This window comes from Fundulus heteroclitus, chromosome 8 (genome assembly GCF_011125445.2).
Source record: "Fundulus heteroclitus isolate FHET01 chromosome 8, MU-UCD_Fhet_4.1, whole genome shotgun sequence".
Taxonomy (NCBI): domain Eukaryota; kingdom Metazoa; phylum Chordata; class Actinopteri; order Cyprinodontiformes; family Fundulidae; genus Fundulus; species Fundulus heteroclitus.
The window spans coordinates 34,569,616-34,588,024 of record NC_046368.1 but is presented as its reverse complement, the minus strand read 5'-3'; the positions used below and the strand labels follow the sequence as shown (position 1 = coordinate 34,588,024).

General features: G+C 38.3%; 1 protein-coding gene across 1 annotated transcript in view; it reads right to left on the bottom strand.

Moving 5' to 3' along the window:
- Window positions 1–18,409, bottom strand: part of LOC118564035 — a 54,794-nt gene that overhangs the window by 1,460 nt on the left and 34,925 nt on the right. Inside the window, exons 2-3 of the mRNA XM_036140729.1 lie at window positions 950–1,117; window positions 18–855 (exon numbers count right to left, since the gene is read on the bottom strand). Coding sequence (XP_035996622.1) covers window positions 18–855; window positions 950–1,117 — 1,006 coding nt within the window. The remainder of the gene's footprint in view (window positions 1–17; window positions 856–949; window positions 1,118–18,409) is intronic.

The window sequence follows — 18,409 nt, the reverse complement described above, 5'->3', positions numbered from 1 at the left end:
AAATGGAGAAACTAAACTGCTTGGGGGGTTCTGCAAATGGCACTTCAACACAGAAAGGGATATGAGCTGCCTGTGCATTCTTTTGCCTTTTCACACATGTTGCTTTTTTAGCCTCACCGAAGAATTTTAAGTCCACCATTTCAGTTAAGACATCTTCATGCAGATATTCTTCTGCAGCTGTTCCACTGCAGTACTCTAGTGAGCGGATGTGTTCACAATGGCTAGATGGTAATCCACTTCTGAATGCCATCAGATGATACTGCCTGCAGTTTTCCAACTCACACTGAACTTTGTGATGATGACCCCAGGTTTTGTTTTGTACATGTATGGGCACAGAAAAGCCGTGACTTGCTCTTTGAACTACAGAGATCCCATTTGTGGCATCCACACAGACACTTTTCAAATGTTCAGTCACTGTTATGTCCTTTGATTTTTCAGTGTGTTTTCTCACAATATGTTTGGCCATGTTTTTTTTATAGATAACATTTTGGCAGTGAGGACATTTCACCTTATTTGGAATTAATTTAGTTTCTGTCTCCTGGGCAGAGGGGACAACAATCATTGTTCCAGAATAAACTTCAGAGGGACCAAGAAGTGAATCTTGTTTAAAATTAGTTAACTCTGGAGAGACTGTGGTTGGTGGAAACGGGGGAGACATTGTGGCACTTGAGTCGGTTTGAACTTCTAAGTTGTGTTCCAATGGGGGAGAAGCTGAGGTAAATGTTTGTTGTGTGGCACTGTGGCAAGCCTCCAGATGTCTTTCCATGTCTTTCTTGGTTATGATTGTTTTGTTGCAAACAGGGCAATGAAAATGACCAGAATTCCTGCATTGCAAATTGCACTTACAAATCTTATCTAGGAGATCAAGGAAACAAAAAAACATTTAAATAGACTATGACGAACACGAACACAAGTGAACATATAAATAGACAGATATGGCTATACTTACCTTTAAATGTAATGGCATTTTTTATGTGGACTTCTAGATGGCGCTGAAGTCTGTATGGTGGGCTGGGTTTATATGTAGGACAGAGGGGGCAGTGGTAAAGTTTGCAACATGTTGTGCAGCGTTCAACTGCAGGCTTTACATCAATTAGAAATATAGATTGATGCATCTCTACAAAACAGAAAGACAGTTACAGATGTTACAAATGCTTATATTACATAAACATCTAGTACAATTAATTTATACAGCCACTTAAGTATTTGTCCACTGTGAAGAATGAAAACGTATAGTGTTACATATATTGTGACACAATAAACTGCCTTGTAAAATTTAAACATACATATTTATCAAACTTTTCATTTTAACTTGATACCGTAACCGGATATATTAATAAAATTATACTCATATAAAAATAATATTTCCAATAATAATAATAATTGGCCGAATCCATTCTCAACAATTACAGATGTTACAAATGCTTATATTACATAAACATCTAGTACAATTAATTTATACAGCCACTTAAGTATTTGTCCACTGTGAAGAATGAAAACGTATAGTGTTACATATATTGTGACACAATAAACTGCCTTGTAAAATTTAAACATACATATTTATCAAACTTTTCATTTTAACTTGATACCGTAACCCGATATATTAATAAAAATTATACTCATATAAAAATAATATTTCCAATAATAATAATAATTGGCCGAATCCATTCTCAACAATGGACATTCAGCGGTGTACTGGGCCGGTCAACAATTTAACAGGGACAGAACGATCATATCGATTGATAAGAGACCTATAGCCAACATTATTTAAAACCAGAGACCACACCTAGTGTTAAACTTTTTATGAAAATATAGCACAATTAGAAAGGTAGGTAACGTAGTTTATATACAAGAAGAAGTGTAATGTTAACGTTACCTTTAAAACGCAAGTAGCTAACGCAAGCTAACGCTAGCCATTTAACATTAACGTAACTTTAAAATTCTAATCAATTCAATAGCCAAAGCACACATATTCGTTATTTATATTGACAGATAAATATGTTTTTGTGACCCCTGCATTCACCGTTTCTTCAATGTTGGGACCACAATAACCAGTCGCATACCGTTTTCTGTCGTTGTCTTGTGTCTTCGCTGAGTAAGCAGGCAATGGCACGTAAATACCAAACGCAGAATAGGAAGCGGTTGCCAACCGCCAAAAAATTTTTAAAAAATTTCAAAGAAGAAGAAGAAGAAGGAAGCGGAAGCAACCCAGGACGAAGCTGGAAGGCTGCAAACGGACGCGACTGAGAACGAAGGCGGAAGCGACTGAAATGTGAGGTCTGCAGCCAGACACCTCTCATTAATCGCGATTAATCGCATTGTATTTACAAACTCCAAGAATGAATTCAAAAGTAGTGTAAAGAGCACATTATTTTAATGTTCTGCTGCCATATGAACAAAAGTGTTGTAACATTTGTAGCACTTATCAGTAACACATATTTAGTGTAAAGCTCAACTTAAACATGTAAAACAAAAAATAGCAATAATAATAAATTAAAGCTTATTGCCACTGACAGGGAATTCTCTTTATGGGGAAAAAATTTACCAAAAACAGGCAATTTCTGAGGTAACAGCAGGGAGCAGCAGTACCATTTTATGTTCAATACCAAAGTTTAACTTGGCAGTGGTTACAACTAACTTGTTTCTGTCATATTCGATGCTGGAAGAACTTTAAACTGAAATGCTTGCTAACTCGATATGCTTGCGTTGCTTGCGTTTATTTGACGTTGACACGCGGTTTTTTGTTGTTGCTTTCTCGCGTGCATATAGTGAATGGCAGGGAAAAACAGGCAAAAACACATGGATACTTTGAAACGAGAAGCAACTTCACCGACGGCGTCTAAGCAGACCCCCCCCGCTCCGCTCCGCACAAAACTTGTTCCGGCCGCCAACTCACCGCCTTGCCTATGCAAATTCCTGCGGGAAACACCGCAGACATATGTCTATGGGAAACACCGCCTTCTGCATGTCGGCTTTGTTTTTTTCCGGCCAGCACCTTTCTTACTCTGAATCCGAGGTTTGGCTGACAGCGAGGTTATTGGCGCATTATCGCCACCTACTGTTCTGATTCAAACCCCTACACCGCAGCAACAGACCTTCACAAAATAAAAGCATGTGAGCAACATGCGTTAACGCGCGTTAAAGAAAATATCGCCGTTAATAGTCTAATGAGTTAACGCGAAATTAACGCGTTAACTTGCCCAGCCCTAATATATATATATATATATATATATATATATATATATATATATATATATATATATATATATATATATATTAGATGATTTAATACAAACTTTGTTAGGAAAGTAAGAGAAAATTACCCTCATATTAGGACCTCCTATCATCCTCAGGGTTTCATTTTATTCTGAAAGTTTTCTCCTAAACACATCCACCAATGTGTTTTTCTAATGTGTGTTTTGTTTTTAATTGTGTACAAGAAAATCTAAGGTGAAATGCAGAAGGGCTGTCTGCCAACTCATATTTGTTTCTGTTGCTGTCCGTTGAAGGTTATCCGATGCCTTTGTCTTAGCCCTAGCCATTAGTTGTCCATTTTCAGTCCCCATGACTGAGTTCTCTGCACAACATCCTTCCAGGACCAGCATCGTCCATGAATCTTCTTTCTCCAATCGTTGTGTCTGAAACCACAATGAACTCTGCATTTTGCCAATGTGGATTTTTTCCTAATCAAATTGTCTAATACAAGAATTTATCATCTTCATCTGTAGTGTAGTGTACATAAGTTGAAAAGAAAAATTTGTAAATAAAAATTACAGTAAAACTGTCTCAAACAAATCAACCACAATGCTCCCTCTAAAACAAAATAGTCTTAAAGTTCTTCACCATTACCCCAGATATTAATCCCTTCAAAACTTTAACCAGGCAAAATATGTTACAGTGAATTCATCCTCTTTCTATAAGTCCAATCAAAAACAAAACAGTTTTCTCTTATCTCCAGTAGCATCACATTTCCCCATTAAATCTTTATGCAGCTTCAGCAAACATTTTTAATATTTGTCCAAAATTTGAATCAAAAACTGGATTAGGCAGGAGTCAATGATATCACCTTTTTTCTTTGTACCCTGGACCACTTCGGCACCGTTTGGTACTCACTTGCATCTAAGAATGTCTAAGAAAAAGATACTAAAATCTCTTTGTTAGCACATTCCAATTATATTTGACCAGGTTTCTTTGAAAGGAAAAAGGCAGAAAGCAAAGGATAGAAATGTTAATGTGAATCATTGGAAAGGTGAACAGTGGAAAAGTGAACATGAAAAAAATTCTAAAGCCACCTTGCTCCGCTGGAAGATCTTGTTACCTGGCTTAAGTTGGTTAAAACCTAGCATAATTTAGTCACATTTGCTTATTCCTGCATGTCCCTTTTAGATCATGACTTCTTACCACATGACCTATGTGTCATACTCCGTGGTCTAGGTGCAGGCCTGTTTTCCTTGCTCTCTCTTCTCTGCAGGGTTGGACGGGCAGGTGTGTTTCCTCAGAGCTGATTGCCACCCTTTATAAGGAGCTGGAACCAGGAGGAGGGCGTCAGTTCGTTTGCGCTCTTGCGTGGTACAGACCTACCCTATGTTCTCTCGTGATTTCCTGAAACCAGTTACTAACCTTGTTCTTGTTGCCTCCTTGCTCCAGAAACCCATTCATCTGACCTCAGCCTGGAAACCTCGTCACATTGTCAGAAGCCAACCTGGATCAGTCCACAAGAACCGAACTGAACCTACGGAACCCTGTTTGCCCTCCTGCCTGCGCTCACCTGCCTGTCCACCTTCCGGCCAGCCACAACACCGAGAAGGAACCAGGACTTGCACCGACAACCCGGACGTATGCTCAGTACCTCTCCTCTGCACCAAACACAAACTACCGCCTAAGTGAGTTCCCGACCAAGTCTCATCTTCACAATAACCAAGCTCAAGTTGTTCCCCACCTTCTCCATCTTTCTGGCAGAACCCGTGAGACCTACAAACCTCAGAAAGAACCATCCATCTCCAACCATACAATAAACCTTTTAAAATCTACCTTTTTCGTCAGTCATTGCGTTCTTCAGAGTCACATTTACATAGATATGACACTACGTGCTCACTTAGTCTTCTGTTGGAAGAAAAGGTGGCTTTTCAAGGATCTCCCCATTATAAAATAAAAATAAATAATTGAGGTCTTCTTGCGCTGTTTTGTGTTTTTTTAAACGCCAAGATAATCAGTCTTTTTCCAACTTTTGTCACTTTTATTGAACCGACGTGACAAGTGAATTTCTCCACTGTTAGATCAATAAAGTCTATCTTATCTTAAATGAAAAGATGAGGACAAAATTTATCACTAAAATGAATGAGCATTTATTCACATCTAAAAATGAATTTATGCCATGACCTAGTTAGGCCCAATGATGAGGTGCTACTTATCATAAAGAATCACTTGACAACAATTTATAAACAGTATCGGTACATATAATAATATTTAGCCTACCTACATACTAGTATAACAAAAGTCAAAAATAATAATATATCAAAAATATACACTGAGTACTATTGAGGCCTAAAGATTTCCTGAAATGTAAATCTGTTTCCAACTTACCATAAACGCATTAATAGTGAATTTATCAAATCAGTTATGGTGTGTAATTCATATACAAATATGCAATTAATCAATCTTATTTTTTAGGTCTTCCTGTTCTCACTGCCAATAATGGATTCTGTGAGAAAGTGCATCTGTTGTCAGGAAATCGGCTTGGTTGTTGCTAAGATTGAAGAAACCAGAGAGGATATGGATGGAGAAATCCCTGACACAGACCATCCTGGCATGGAAGCGGTGTGTCTAAATGATTGGACATTGCAGGTTACTTGGTCCCAATACAAGCAACAGCATAGGCATATAGCCTATAGACAATTTGTGAGATGGTGTTGGGACTATTTAGGCAAAGATACCAGGGCTGTGATACCCTCGTGTGCAGTCAGCTGTATAAGGGCCCATTTCCCACCCCCAGGACATGAAGATGACTTTACCTTTAGAGGTCACCTGTTGGCAGTTAAAAAAAAAATACCCAAGCTGAAAGAATAAAATCTAAAACATGCATGTAAACAAAATTGTTGTGGTTATTATGTAATATAAGCAATTACTAATAAAATTATTTCAAGGTCTTTTTGAAAATCGACTGAATGAGAGATTGATGGCATCATCTTTTGTTGGTTTCACAAATGAACTTGTCAGTGATGGGGGCTCTGATGCTGCATCAACCTGCTTAGTTTTTATTTTCTCCAGCTCTGCTAGCAGCATCTAAAAAAAAAACAGCAGTGGGTAAAATTTCTAATAATTTTTTTTTGATTGCTGGGGTGCATTTACACACAAGTGAATAAACAGATACAGGAAAGTAAAAGACAACACATGTAGACATAGATACATGAAAAAAAAAGACAAAGAGTGAAGCAACTAGTATAGCAGAGGTGATTCCTGACAAAGATTATTTAAAAAAGAACATCTAAATATCTCAGTATATATGCAGTAGAATTATGTGTGCTATATTATTAGCTTGACAATGGGTGGAGGATACTAATATAAATAAAATAATTTGTAGTGATTATCTGCATGGAGTATTCAAAAGGGATGTACAAATAATCATCAAAATATATTATGAGGTTATGTCTGTTTATCATAGAATATGTGAACAAAATAAAAATGTAATATTATTTTGGACTCCTGCTCATAGGTATTTTGGGTAATGAGAGAGCAGATAGGTTGGCTAAGGAGGCTATTAAAAAAGAATATATTGACATGCCAATAAAGTTATCCAAATCTGAAGGCAAAAGTATAGTTTGGAGAGAAAGCAAGAAGATATGGAAAAGTAGGTGGGATAATGAAATAAATGGAAGGCACTTATATACGATACAAAATACAATTGATGTAGTAAGGATTAGAGGAGTAAACAGGAGGGAGGAAATAATTATAAATAGAATAAGAACCGGTCACAGTTTTGTTTTGAATGGAACTCTTTGTAATATGGGGAAACATCTTACTGGTTTTTGTAGTTGGTGTCATGATGTAGAAACAATAGAACATGCCACTTCAACGATTAACGCTTCATAACCAGTTTAATGTAATGTAATAGTGTAATCCTGAATACAGTCCCAACGCCTCTGGTTAACTGTACTCCTTTATCCCCAGTTCCATTAATTTCTAACAAGTCTGAGATATTTTTCATTTAAACCGTGATAATATCTCCGTGTTTCAATTTAATTTGGGCTGCAAGTAATATGAAACGCCAAACTTATATGTTATTGAATTGTCTGACCTTTTCCTATTTTAACCAAAAAGTTTCACCTTTTTTTGTTTAGTGGAGGTCTCCAAAATGCATTTGTTTTGAATGCTGCAGTCATTCAATACAAATAAACATTTTGAAACCGTGGTATCTATAGTTTAACTTGAATTACTCCACACAGACGAACAGAGATTTCACACACCAATGTCACATACAATAGTCCGACATTTAGAGACATTTAGACAAACAAACACACGCAGGCCTTTCTTTTCATTCTATTTTACACAGAATAGTCGTTCATGTTTAAAACATATTGCCTGCCAAAATACATATTTTATTTGTTATTCAATGCTCCGCTGTTACTCCAGACGGGGAGGGTGAGTGGGCAAACATGTCCCACACTGCTCAATACCTCGCCTCCATAAGGATAAGTCTCTTCATCTCGCCACCAATTTCCTTCCTTTTCTTTTTTTTTTTACGTTTCTACATTATTTTAGCCATCTTTTCCCGACTAGATGAGACAAGCATTTATCCGGTCCTTCACTAAAACATGTCCCCCGCGCAACATGTTTTATAGCGCCAATTCATGAAACATGTCATCTCGAGGCACTTTACAAAGTCAAAATCAATCATTTGATACAGAATGGTCAAAGATTTCCTATATAAGGGAAGCAGTTGATTGCTTCAAAGTCCTGACAAGCAGCATTCACTCCTGGAGAAGCGTAGAGCCACAGGGAGAGTCGTCTGCATTGTCCATGGCTTTGCAGCAATCCCTCTTACTGAGCAAGCATTAAGCGACAATTGGAAAGAAAAAATCTCCATTAAATGCATACTGTGCAACATTTTTCAGTTAATTAATGTGTTCCATACCGTTTTGGATGAATAAATGAGTAATTTCAGGTCGAACAAAGGTTTTCTCGGCCGCCCTGGGGGTCTGTGGGGGAAATACCGCACTTGCAATTGCAAGAGCTCTCGGCCCGCACACACAGAAGTCTCGCTTTACGGCGAGAACTCCATGTGTTTTTGCCCTGCCATTCACTATATGCACGCGCGAAAGCAACAACAAAGAACCGCGTGTTAACGTCAAATAAACATGCAAGCATATCGAGTTTTATTATTATTTTTTATTTTTTTTATGTTGGCGAGACGCTACCGCGGCGGCGGCGGCTTGGTGAGGCGGTGGCGGTAGCGTATCGCCAACATAAAAAAAAATAAAAAATAATAATAATAATAATAAAACTGGCGAGGCGGCGGCGGCTGCCGCTCGGCAAGAAGCCTCGATTGCTCATCACACAAAAATTATAAAGGAGTTTACGTTCACACCCATGCAGGGGCTGTGCACATCCAAACTGTGTCATCAGTAGAGAAACTGTGTCACCTTCGGGACGCTATCTGGTAGATTTGAATCATCTCCTTGTGTCCGGTGCTATCTAAGTGTGGCAGGCAGTTCTGGGCTAAGCAGTTCGTTCCACTTGACCCAGTTGATATCTTAACAGATCAATGTGCATATAATCGTTTGTCAGGATCAAGTTATTCTGAAAGTGGCAAACTGACCTGAGTGCGCTGACCTGTACCCCCGATACAAGCTTTATATTAATAAATGAGAATTTTGAGCTCTTTTCATATCTCTAATGTTATGGAAATATAATCAGTTTTGTATGAATCATGTATTTTTTCTTAAATCAGTAAGAGTTACCTAAGTTTTATTTACTAAACTGTGTGGCTTGGGCTCTAAATGGGATGGGGGTCTCCAGGGTCACTAAAAGGCAATAAATTAATTCGCAAAAGACGGTTGTCTTTTGTGATACTAGGCAAAGTGGGAGTCACATGATGTTTTATGGGGTACCCGTCAAGAACGTTGATGGTAAAATCTTTTTTTATTATTCCTGATGCTTATCTTAGTAAACTCCTAGAACACCTGGCAAAATATATGAAGAACCTGTTTGATACTGGAATGTGGATATGTTTTGCTTGTGAGATGATAAGCACTATAGAGACTGAGTGTGTGCATGGACCTAACCCCCCAGTCACTCGGTGAGGAGTCGGCCATGTTAGGCTCAGAACAGGTGGACCCAGTATTCGAGGCAAACAAACAGTTAGGGTTTAACAGTTTATTAAGATCAGACACGGAGCGGGAGGCATCAGTGTCCACAGCAGGAGCCTCTGCAGGAGGAGACAACAGGTTAGTGACCATGCTTCTCTGAAAGTGTTTGCACACAAACGTGTCGGTCACTAACCTGGTCTTAATGTCAAGTTCAGATCCAGTAGCTGAGGTAGATCCCAGCTGGCGGGTCGCCAATCCGGTGCGGCATATGCCGCACATAGAGTCCCAGAGCCAGATGTATCGGAAGTCGGAGGACAAGCAGGAGACCAGAACCGTGAGCAGGATGAGCCGTAGAGCGAAGCCAAAGACGAAGTCGGGGACGTGATGAGCCCCTGGGCGGGGTTCAGCAGACACGCGCTTGCAACCGGCGTGGAAGGGCGGACTTTGGGTTATACTACATGAGCTTTATGATAATGTTGTGTGTGTCTACCCGTGGAATTTCAATTGTAATAAATATATGTATATGTCAAGTGTTTTGTCACTGATAATTGTTTTCTTCTTATGCTGCCAAATCTATGAACTGGGTGAGGCGGGCCTTAGTGAATGAGACAGGAAGAACTACAGGCTGCCTCGTCACTAAGTAATGTTTCAACCATAATTAGAACCTTGTGGAAGTTCAGCCTGGGCACTCAGAAGACAAACAAACTCGTACACTACTGCTTTGTTTGCTATTTTTTGTTATTCAGCAAAGACAGAAATACTTTGTGTTTTTTTTTTTGTGTAGTTTTTTAATCCCAGTACATTTCAATCCAATGTGAAAATTTGTGCGTTTAAACATAACTACTGAGGGTCAGCTGGATGGCTTGGAAAGTCCAAGCACTTGCTCTGAATCACCTTTTAGCTCCAGACCCAGCCCATCATCTTCTGCACCTCCAGTCCATGTTCTTGAGATCAGTGGAGGGAATCCAGGTGGATTCAACTCCAATTTATGTTCTTGACTTGACAGAGGAGGGAATCCAGAAGAGAATCCAACTTATCTTCAAACTTTGAAGAGAAGTTATCTCTTGTTTATTCCATGTGTATAAAGTTTTCTGTTAAAAGAATACCAGTGCTCGACTCACCCTTTCAACTATTGTCCTAATATCAGCTGATCGAGCCGATATTTATGATACCCAACAGACCAAGAGTTATTTAATAAACATTAAATACCTTAAAACGTGCTTGTTGGTACAACATATAATGGCGTTCCCGTGTTAGGAGCATGTATAATGATGTTTAGATTATATTATTTGGCATTCCTGACTTGGTGAGCATTCGTAAACAGCTTGTGCTGAACATATGTGAGAATATCAACTGTGACATTTCTTAGACTTTTGAAAAAAAGTTAACTCAAAAATATTCTCAACTAGTGATTATCAACTGTAGTACAAAAAGCATAAACTCAAATGCTTAAATCAATCTAGATGTGTGTTGTAAGCAACGGCCTGATAGTTGATTTAACTGTAAAGTTAATCTTACTGTCTGTACCAAAATTTTATTGCACTTCTGAGTCCAGATGGTGTGGCTTATCCTTATGTTTGCATAAAACATAATTCCACAGTTATGTGTTTTCCAAATTAACTTCCAGTCCAAAGAGGAATTAGATGCTCCAATATCTAACCTAACATCCTGTGCATATTTGTCTAAGAAGACATTTCAAGAGCCTATTTTGCGCTGTGTAGAACAGATTTGTGTTCAGCTGAAACTCCTAGTTAATCAGATGTTCCACTCTGCCTGTCTGGAAAGCAGGGTGATGATAAAGCTAAATTGCTAATTTCCCTTAAAAGAAAGGTGAGAAGCATAATCTTAAAAAGCTGGTAATTCCTAAAGAAAGGTTTAGCATCTTAACGCTGAAAGAATAGTGTTGTCATAAACTGCATGTTGAACTGTCAACTTGCGCACCTGTTTCTGCACACACACAAGTAAGTATTTGCTAAATTTATATTTAAACATACATGTATAGCTAGGCATGCAGACTGGATTTTAAAAACTTTTCATACCTTGTGTTATTATTTTTGTGGCAGCAAAGATCATGGAGTCTAAACTTCTAACATCTGAAGCTGCACCTGTGGTGGATTTTGCAGACATTGAGAGGCAGAAGGTTGTTGCTGCTGATCTGCAGATGAGTGCAGTAGTTTAAATAGTTTTAACCTTGCTGCATGTGAAAGAAAGATTCAGGAACTAATGAACTTCATTGGGAATCCGATTAATGCCACAACACCTGTTTCTTATCAGGCTGTTAGCATCTGTTCTGACGGCATTCTCTCTTTGTCCCTGCTGGGTCACCACTACCTCCTCCTCCTCATCATCATCATTGTACGTCTTCCTCCTCCTGTGTACCAGAATGGACTCCTTCTGTCTTTAGACGACTCTGCTGTCATCATATTTTGTTGAGCAAAACAAATTTGGTATTTTGCCATGTTTAGCTGCATCCATTTCTTGGCTTTACAGCCTTTTTTCTTACTGCACCTGTTGTGCTTTGTAGTTTATCCAATCCAAAGACGTAAGTGAAAGTGACTTAGCTAACTCAGATAGCTAAATTGGAAAACCTCTAGAGGGGCGAGCCAAGGAGGGTTAACATATTTAATTTACTGTTACAGTGGATAAAATGTATTTATAAATGTTCTTATTCATACTTTAATTGAAATTATTATACATATTTATTATTCATATATTAAATAAAATTCTACATTTGGTTTTTGATTAGATTATGACAGCCTTTGACATCAACCAATCGGTCATTGCCCGGCATGCCCGATGGCCAGTCCAGCCCTGCCCAGGGCCTTGTCATGAGCACTTTCTTGGGACTTCAAGCTGCCAGGGCCCCATCATGCTTTCAAGTTCCCTGAGTCAGTTCCCTCTTCCTGAGCTTCTGCCTGGGTTCCCATCTGTAGAGCTCAAATTCAAGTCCAGTATCAGGGACACTGCCTCCTGGACGGCGTTCATGGACACGCAAAACTCCAAACAACGACACACACTACTGAATCTTATCTTATCTTATCTCATGAACTTACACTCGACTAGTCTAAAATTTTAACCTCTGCTTATATGTGTCTCGTCATATTTGTGCTTTTTGTGCCGAGGTTTTTGATATCTCAAACTGTATCCTTTTAATGGGATAAAGTGTGAGATATGTGTTTTTCCCTCTCCTTTTCTATTGTGGCTTCTATCTTTCCACAGAGTCAATGGCAGCGCCTTGTGGACACCGTGTAAGGCAGTGTAACAGAGTTACAAATGTATTTTTTTTAATTATTATTATTATTTCTAATTTTATATTAAGTATTTGTGAATTTTATCTTATTCAGTTATTTTTATTTGTTGTTTTGTTGTTTTTGCCTGCGGGGTTCGCCTTTCTGCACTCTGCCTTGTTTGTGTCTCCTGGGCTTCCGTAGTTCATTCCAGCCCTCATAGCTCCTCCGCCATAGACAACATATATACGTAGACGCGTCATAGGGCGCAGGTTCGCACGTCAACGTCACCGCCATATTGTATGTGGCAGAAAAAAGTTGAGTTCTGTTATTGTGAACGTGGATCAGAGAAGATGCCTCATTCTTGTGCTGCAATAAATACACACACACACACACACACATATATATATATATATATATATATATATATATATATATATATATATATATACATATATATATATATATATATAAGTAATAAATAAGTAATAAAAAACTTTTAAAAGTGTGCCCCCCTAAAAAAATGGAATGCCCCCCCTGTGATTTGTTTCTGCAGCCGGGTCTGGGCAGATTACTCTACTTTCCCAGGTGTGTGTTTTTATTTTAAGTTATACTTTTTTTATCGTTGTTTATTTAACTCTGTCCCACTGTATTGTGTTGTTGTGGCCATTAGGTGACGTTTTTCTCCTCTTGTTTTTAGTTTATAATTTTTGTGAGAAGATTTCTTTCTTTTGTTGACTTTTGTATCTGAGACATTTTTTTTTAGTGCACAGCGTTGTTGCGCACTGCTGCGGGCTGGAATGCAGGGAAACTGAATTGAAGAGGAGGTTAATTTGTTTTTACTCTTTTTTCCTAGAATAAAAGCTGTCATTGAAACCTGGTCTAATGTCGTCATTGATGTCACAGCAGCATGGCCTCAGTAAATCGTCTCCCCCTGAAATGTTTGTAATGTATGTTATGGTGGTTGTACTGAAACAGTAATTTCCCTTCTGGGATTATTAAAGTATATCTGATTCTGATTCTGATCCACCATGTTCCAGGTCACATCTGAACTGGAGCTGCCTGTGGTTCTGACTCAGGTTATGAGTTCCAGCTGTGGTTTCCATTTTTGTTGCCCGATAATTTTCTGTTCATGTGATGTCGTCCGTTTTCCCCATACAGTTTGAGTGATCATTTATCTACTTGATGTTGAAGTGACAGAGCAGTAGTGTATCCACAGGATTAAACAGTCCATAGGATGGTGTGTTTTTATGGGAAACTTGGTTTCTATGGTATGAGGTAAAGGAGATCTCTGGCTCTGCTCTGAGAGGACACTATCTTTATATCGGCTTTTATCTTCATGGAACCAATTCACAAAGAGAAGAATTAATCAAAATATATGGCTTTTAATATAAAAGCCTGTCATCCCTCTAGTGTGTGTTATTAGGTTTGAAGAGGCGAGTGGAGCTGCTGGGGTTCACAAGGTGAGCACCTGTACTGCCAGCTGCCACTTATATAATAAAAAACCTTTTCTGGAAATTTGTTTGAAGAATTTCGAGACATTTCAGTGTGTGTGTGGAGTCCAGAAACTTTTCTGATTATGCTCATAATTAATCTCTTTACTCATAAGGGTGAGCTGCTACACCTGAACCTCTCCACCCAGGGTTGCTGCAATCGCTCTATAGCCCATGCATCTAATCCCATCATGCTTTTGGAGGACTGGGTCCGTCCTGCTGAACTTGTCTCTATATCTTCTTCCTCTGCACTGCAAGCAAAAACAGAAAGAGAAAGGAGAGTGGTGTGCACGTATTTTAGTTCAACAAACCTATCTGTGGTGGTGTGTCATTTCAGAGGAGCAGAATTCACGATTCTGGACCAGGGTTCACTCTCTGTGGTCTGCATACTGAGGCACTTTGCACTTCACTGCCTTGAATTTTAACAAACCTGCTCAACACGAAAAAGCTCATGGGAGAAACGATGGAGCCTTTTAAAAATTTTGTGTGTACAGTGCAATGTGTAACAACTTTAGCTACCAAAGAGGAAAGACAGTACCTTGCAAAAGTATTCAACCCCCCTGGTATTTTACCTATTTTGTTACATTACAACCTCTATTTTGTAATAAAAACGATGCACAAGAGTTCTGATGAAAATTAAAAAGAGGGTATATATTTCTCCTATTTTAGCTTCCCTTCATTGGCTTCCTGTTAAATCAAGAATATAATTTAAAATTCTCCTTCTCACGTATAAAGCCCTTAATATTCAAGCTCCATCATATATCAGAGCTCTGATTACCCTGTATGTTCCTAACAGAGCACTTTGCTCTCAGACTGCAGGTTTGCTGGTGGTTCCTAGAGTCTCTAAATGGGAGGCAAATCCTTTAGTTATCAGGCTCTTCTTCTGTGGAACCAACTCCCAGTTTTTTTCCATGTGGAAGACACCCTGTCTACTTTTAAGACTAGGCTTAAAACTTTCCTTTTTGACAAAGCTTATAGTTAGAGTAGCTTAGCTTACCATGAACTATCTCTGTAGCTATGCTGCTGTAGGCTTAGGCTACTGGAGGACATCAGGGTCTATCTGTCTTACTCTGTTCAGTTCTCCTACTGTTCCCCAATTTTGCATTGTTTGTTGTTATTTCAACCTTTAACTTTTTGTTCTCTGTCATTTTTTTCCTTCATAGTAGGTACACGTGGTCTGGTGTAAAGTTTTCCTCTCTACTGTTGATTCATGCATGCTCAGTATGAGAGATTGCTGCAAAGCCATGGACAATGCAGACGACTGTCCACTGTGGCTCTACGCTCTTACCGGAGGAGTGAATGCTGCTTGTCAAGACTTGATGCAATCTGCTGGGTTTCCTTTGATAGGAAACCTTTTGACCAATCTGTAGTATTTGATTGATTTTACTTTGTAAAGTGCCTTGAGATGACATGTGTTGTGAATTGGTGCTATATAAATAAAGTTGAATTGAACATTTTTGTTTTTAAGATACACTTTCTTTCAGTTTATGTGGATGACCTGAGGGCTATCACTCAGACTGCATGTGAAGACAAGTTCTTAGATGAAGCTGAGGAGCTTGAGGCTGCTGATCAGAGAACATTATCACTGAGGTCAGTTTGTGAAAGACACCCGGCCATGAAAGATCACATCATTCTCTTTGGTTCCAACAGATTGTATTGTATATATCGCCAATACTTCTGACTTGTTCCTGTTAAATCAATATCATATTTTTGTTGGTTATGTGACATGTGTGCTATACCAATATTCATTGTTTTTCTTGTGGCCAAATTGTTCTAGGGGAAATGAGAACTGTGACTTTTTGTTATTGCTTTTTTTTTATTATTATTATCAAACATTAAATGTTGGTTGACATAAAACAAATCAGTTAATAAACAGTCACCCTTACTTTGCAGACTCTGAGGTCAGCTGACAAGCTGTTCTTGGTTGTTCTAAAGACAAGGTTGAAGCAAAGAGACGATTGGGCTTTTGTGGTTGCTGCCTTTAAGTCATGGAATTGGTTGTCTCAATGTGTTAGGGAAAAGTTTTTTTCTTGGAATTTAACATAGAATGAGTTATTTGTTTTTTTTGTGTTGCATTGTCTAACAATATTGTATGCATGTTTTTATGTTATTTACTGTTTTTACTTATTCTCTTAATGTAAACCAATTCATTGTTTGTAAATGTTTTTTTATAAATGGATTGGATTATTAATTGGATGTAAGACTTGTGATTGTGGCTTGTAAACGTAAAGTTATTTGTGTAATTTTCTAAATTTGTCCTTGATTTTATTATTGAGGATTCTTAAAGAATGACTGCACTGTTGATGCCGCAGAGGATAGATGGAGAAGTCAAGAAGATAAATGGTTGTGAGAGATTTTTCTTTCTACATGGGTAGATCAGTTTCAGTGATCAAGGTAAAAAACCAGGTGACAACCTCATAAAAAGTAAAAAGCTCTTTAAAATGATTATTCTCTGGTATTTTGTGGACAAAATAAATTCTTTGAAATAATAGTTTGAATATTAAATTCAATTAAATTTTATTTATATTGCACCAATTCATGATACATGTCATCTCAAGGCACTTTCCAAAGTCAAATTCAATCATATTATACAGGTTGGGTCAGATTATACCGATTGGTCAAAAGTTTCCTATATAAGGGAACCCAGTTGATTGCATCAAAGTCCCGACAAGCAGCATTCACTCCTAGAGAAGCGTAGAGCCACAGGGAGAGTCATCTGCATTGTCCTTGGCTTTGCAGCAATCCCTTATATTGAGCAAGCGACAGTGGAAAGAAAAACTCCCCATTAACAGAAAGGAAAACCTCCAGCAGAACCGGGCTCAGTATGAATGGTCATCTGCCTCGACCAACTGGGGTTACAGAAGACAGAGCAGAGGCACAACAAGAGAGACAAAAAGCACAGAAGCACACAATGATCCAGTAATCTGTTCTACATTAGATGATAATAGTGGGTGATCTGTCTTCCCTGGATGATGTCACAGCTAACAGAATGCCAGACCAGGTGTACCTACAATGAAAAAAAAAAGAGAGAGAACAAAAAGTTAAAAGCTGAAATGATGACAAGCAATGCAAAACTGGAGAACAGTACAACTCAGGAGAGTGAGAGAAATAGGCCCTGATTTCCTCCAGTAGCCTAAGCCTATATCAGCATAACTATGGAGGTAGCTCAGGGTAACATAAGCCACTCTAACTATAAGCTTTGTCAAAAAGGAATTATTAAATTCCTAGATAAATGTATAAAAGCAGCTACAGACATAGTGGATGTTTGACACAATGTTGATACTTTAGACTGGAGTTGCCCTTTTTTTCATTAAATATATCAAAAGGTAATAAGACTTTCATTTTTTTAATTAGGACAGTACAAAGCTTTTTAAATGTTGTGTTTTTTTAACTTTAAATGAAAGAAGAGGTCATAAGGAAGTTGTGATTTTAATATCAGAGCAACAGTCTAAATGAAACGGCCCTGACATTTGCTTGTTTTTATTAGAAAGCCTGAAATTACATTGTTTTCCCTTTGACATCATATTCTCTCCTGGTTTATTTTTGCATAGGATGAGGTTTCTCACCACAGTCTGTGCAAATCAAAAGGAGTGATTTATGCACCTTTCCTGCGGTGAATGGAACATTAAATTTAATTTTGCTGCTGCGAAGCTCTGTGCGCAGTAAGCCCAGGCTTGTCACAGTGAACCAAGCATGCTGCCGCTGAGCAGGAATTCATTACTTCCTCCACAACATGCGAAAGCAACATTTGAATGAAACATTTGTCTCATGTCAGATCTGATAGCATCTACTCTCTCTATTGAGACACATAGATGCTTGTACACGCAGCAAAGCGCTTATACTTGACTGTAACAAAGCAGTGAGTTGCATAATGGTGGCATATTAAAATGAAGCTTGTTGGAAGCAAGTAGAAGAGCAATCTGTTTCTTCTGTGATCGCCCATTACTGCATTGTAATGACGTTGAAAAAAATGCCAAAAAGCAAAGTAATGAAATGTATTTTTCCCCTCCGCCTGCTTTGACTATATGCTTCAGTTGTGCAGCTCAAAGGGCACTGGAGGCAGCCAGGAAACAGTCTCACAGCAGAAAACAGAAGGGACCATTTAAATATATCCAAACATGATCATGGTTTGTTGAACAAATTTTAAAATTAATTAATATATTCAGCTGTAAACCTTTATGCTACTTATGTGCTAATGTGAACAGTGTTGAATTGGATGTACAAACACAACTTGGTTTCTTTTTGCATAGCATTTTGCTTATGCATCTCATCCTAAGAGATTCATGGCTCTTTTTCATTAGTACCTGCAATTTCCCCCCTGGGATTATTAAAGTATGTCTGAGTCTGAGTCTGGGTCTGACAATGGCAGACGAAAACAAAGGAC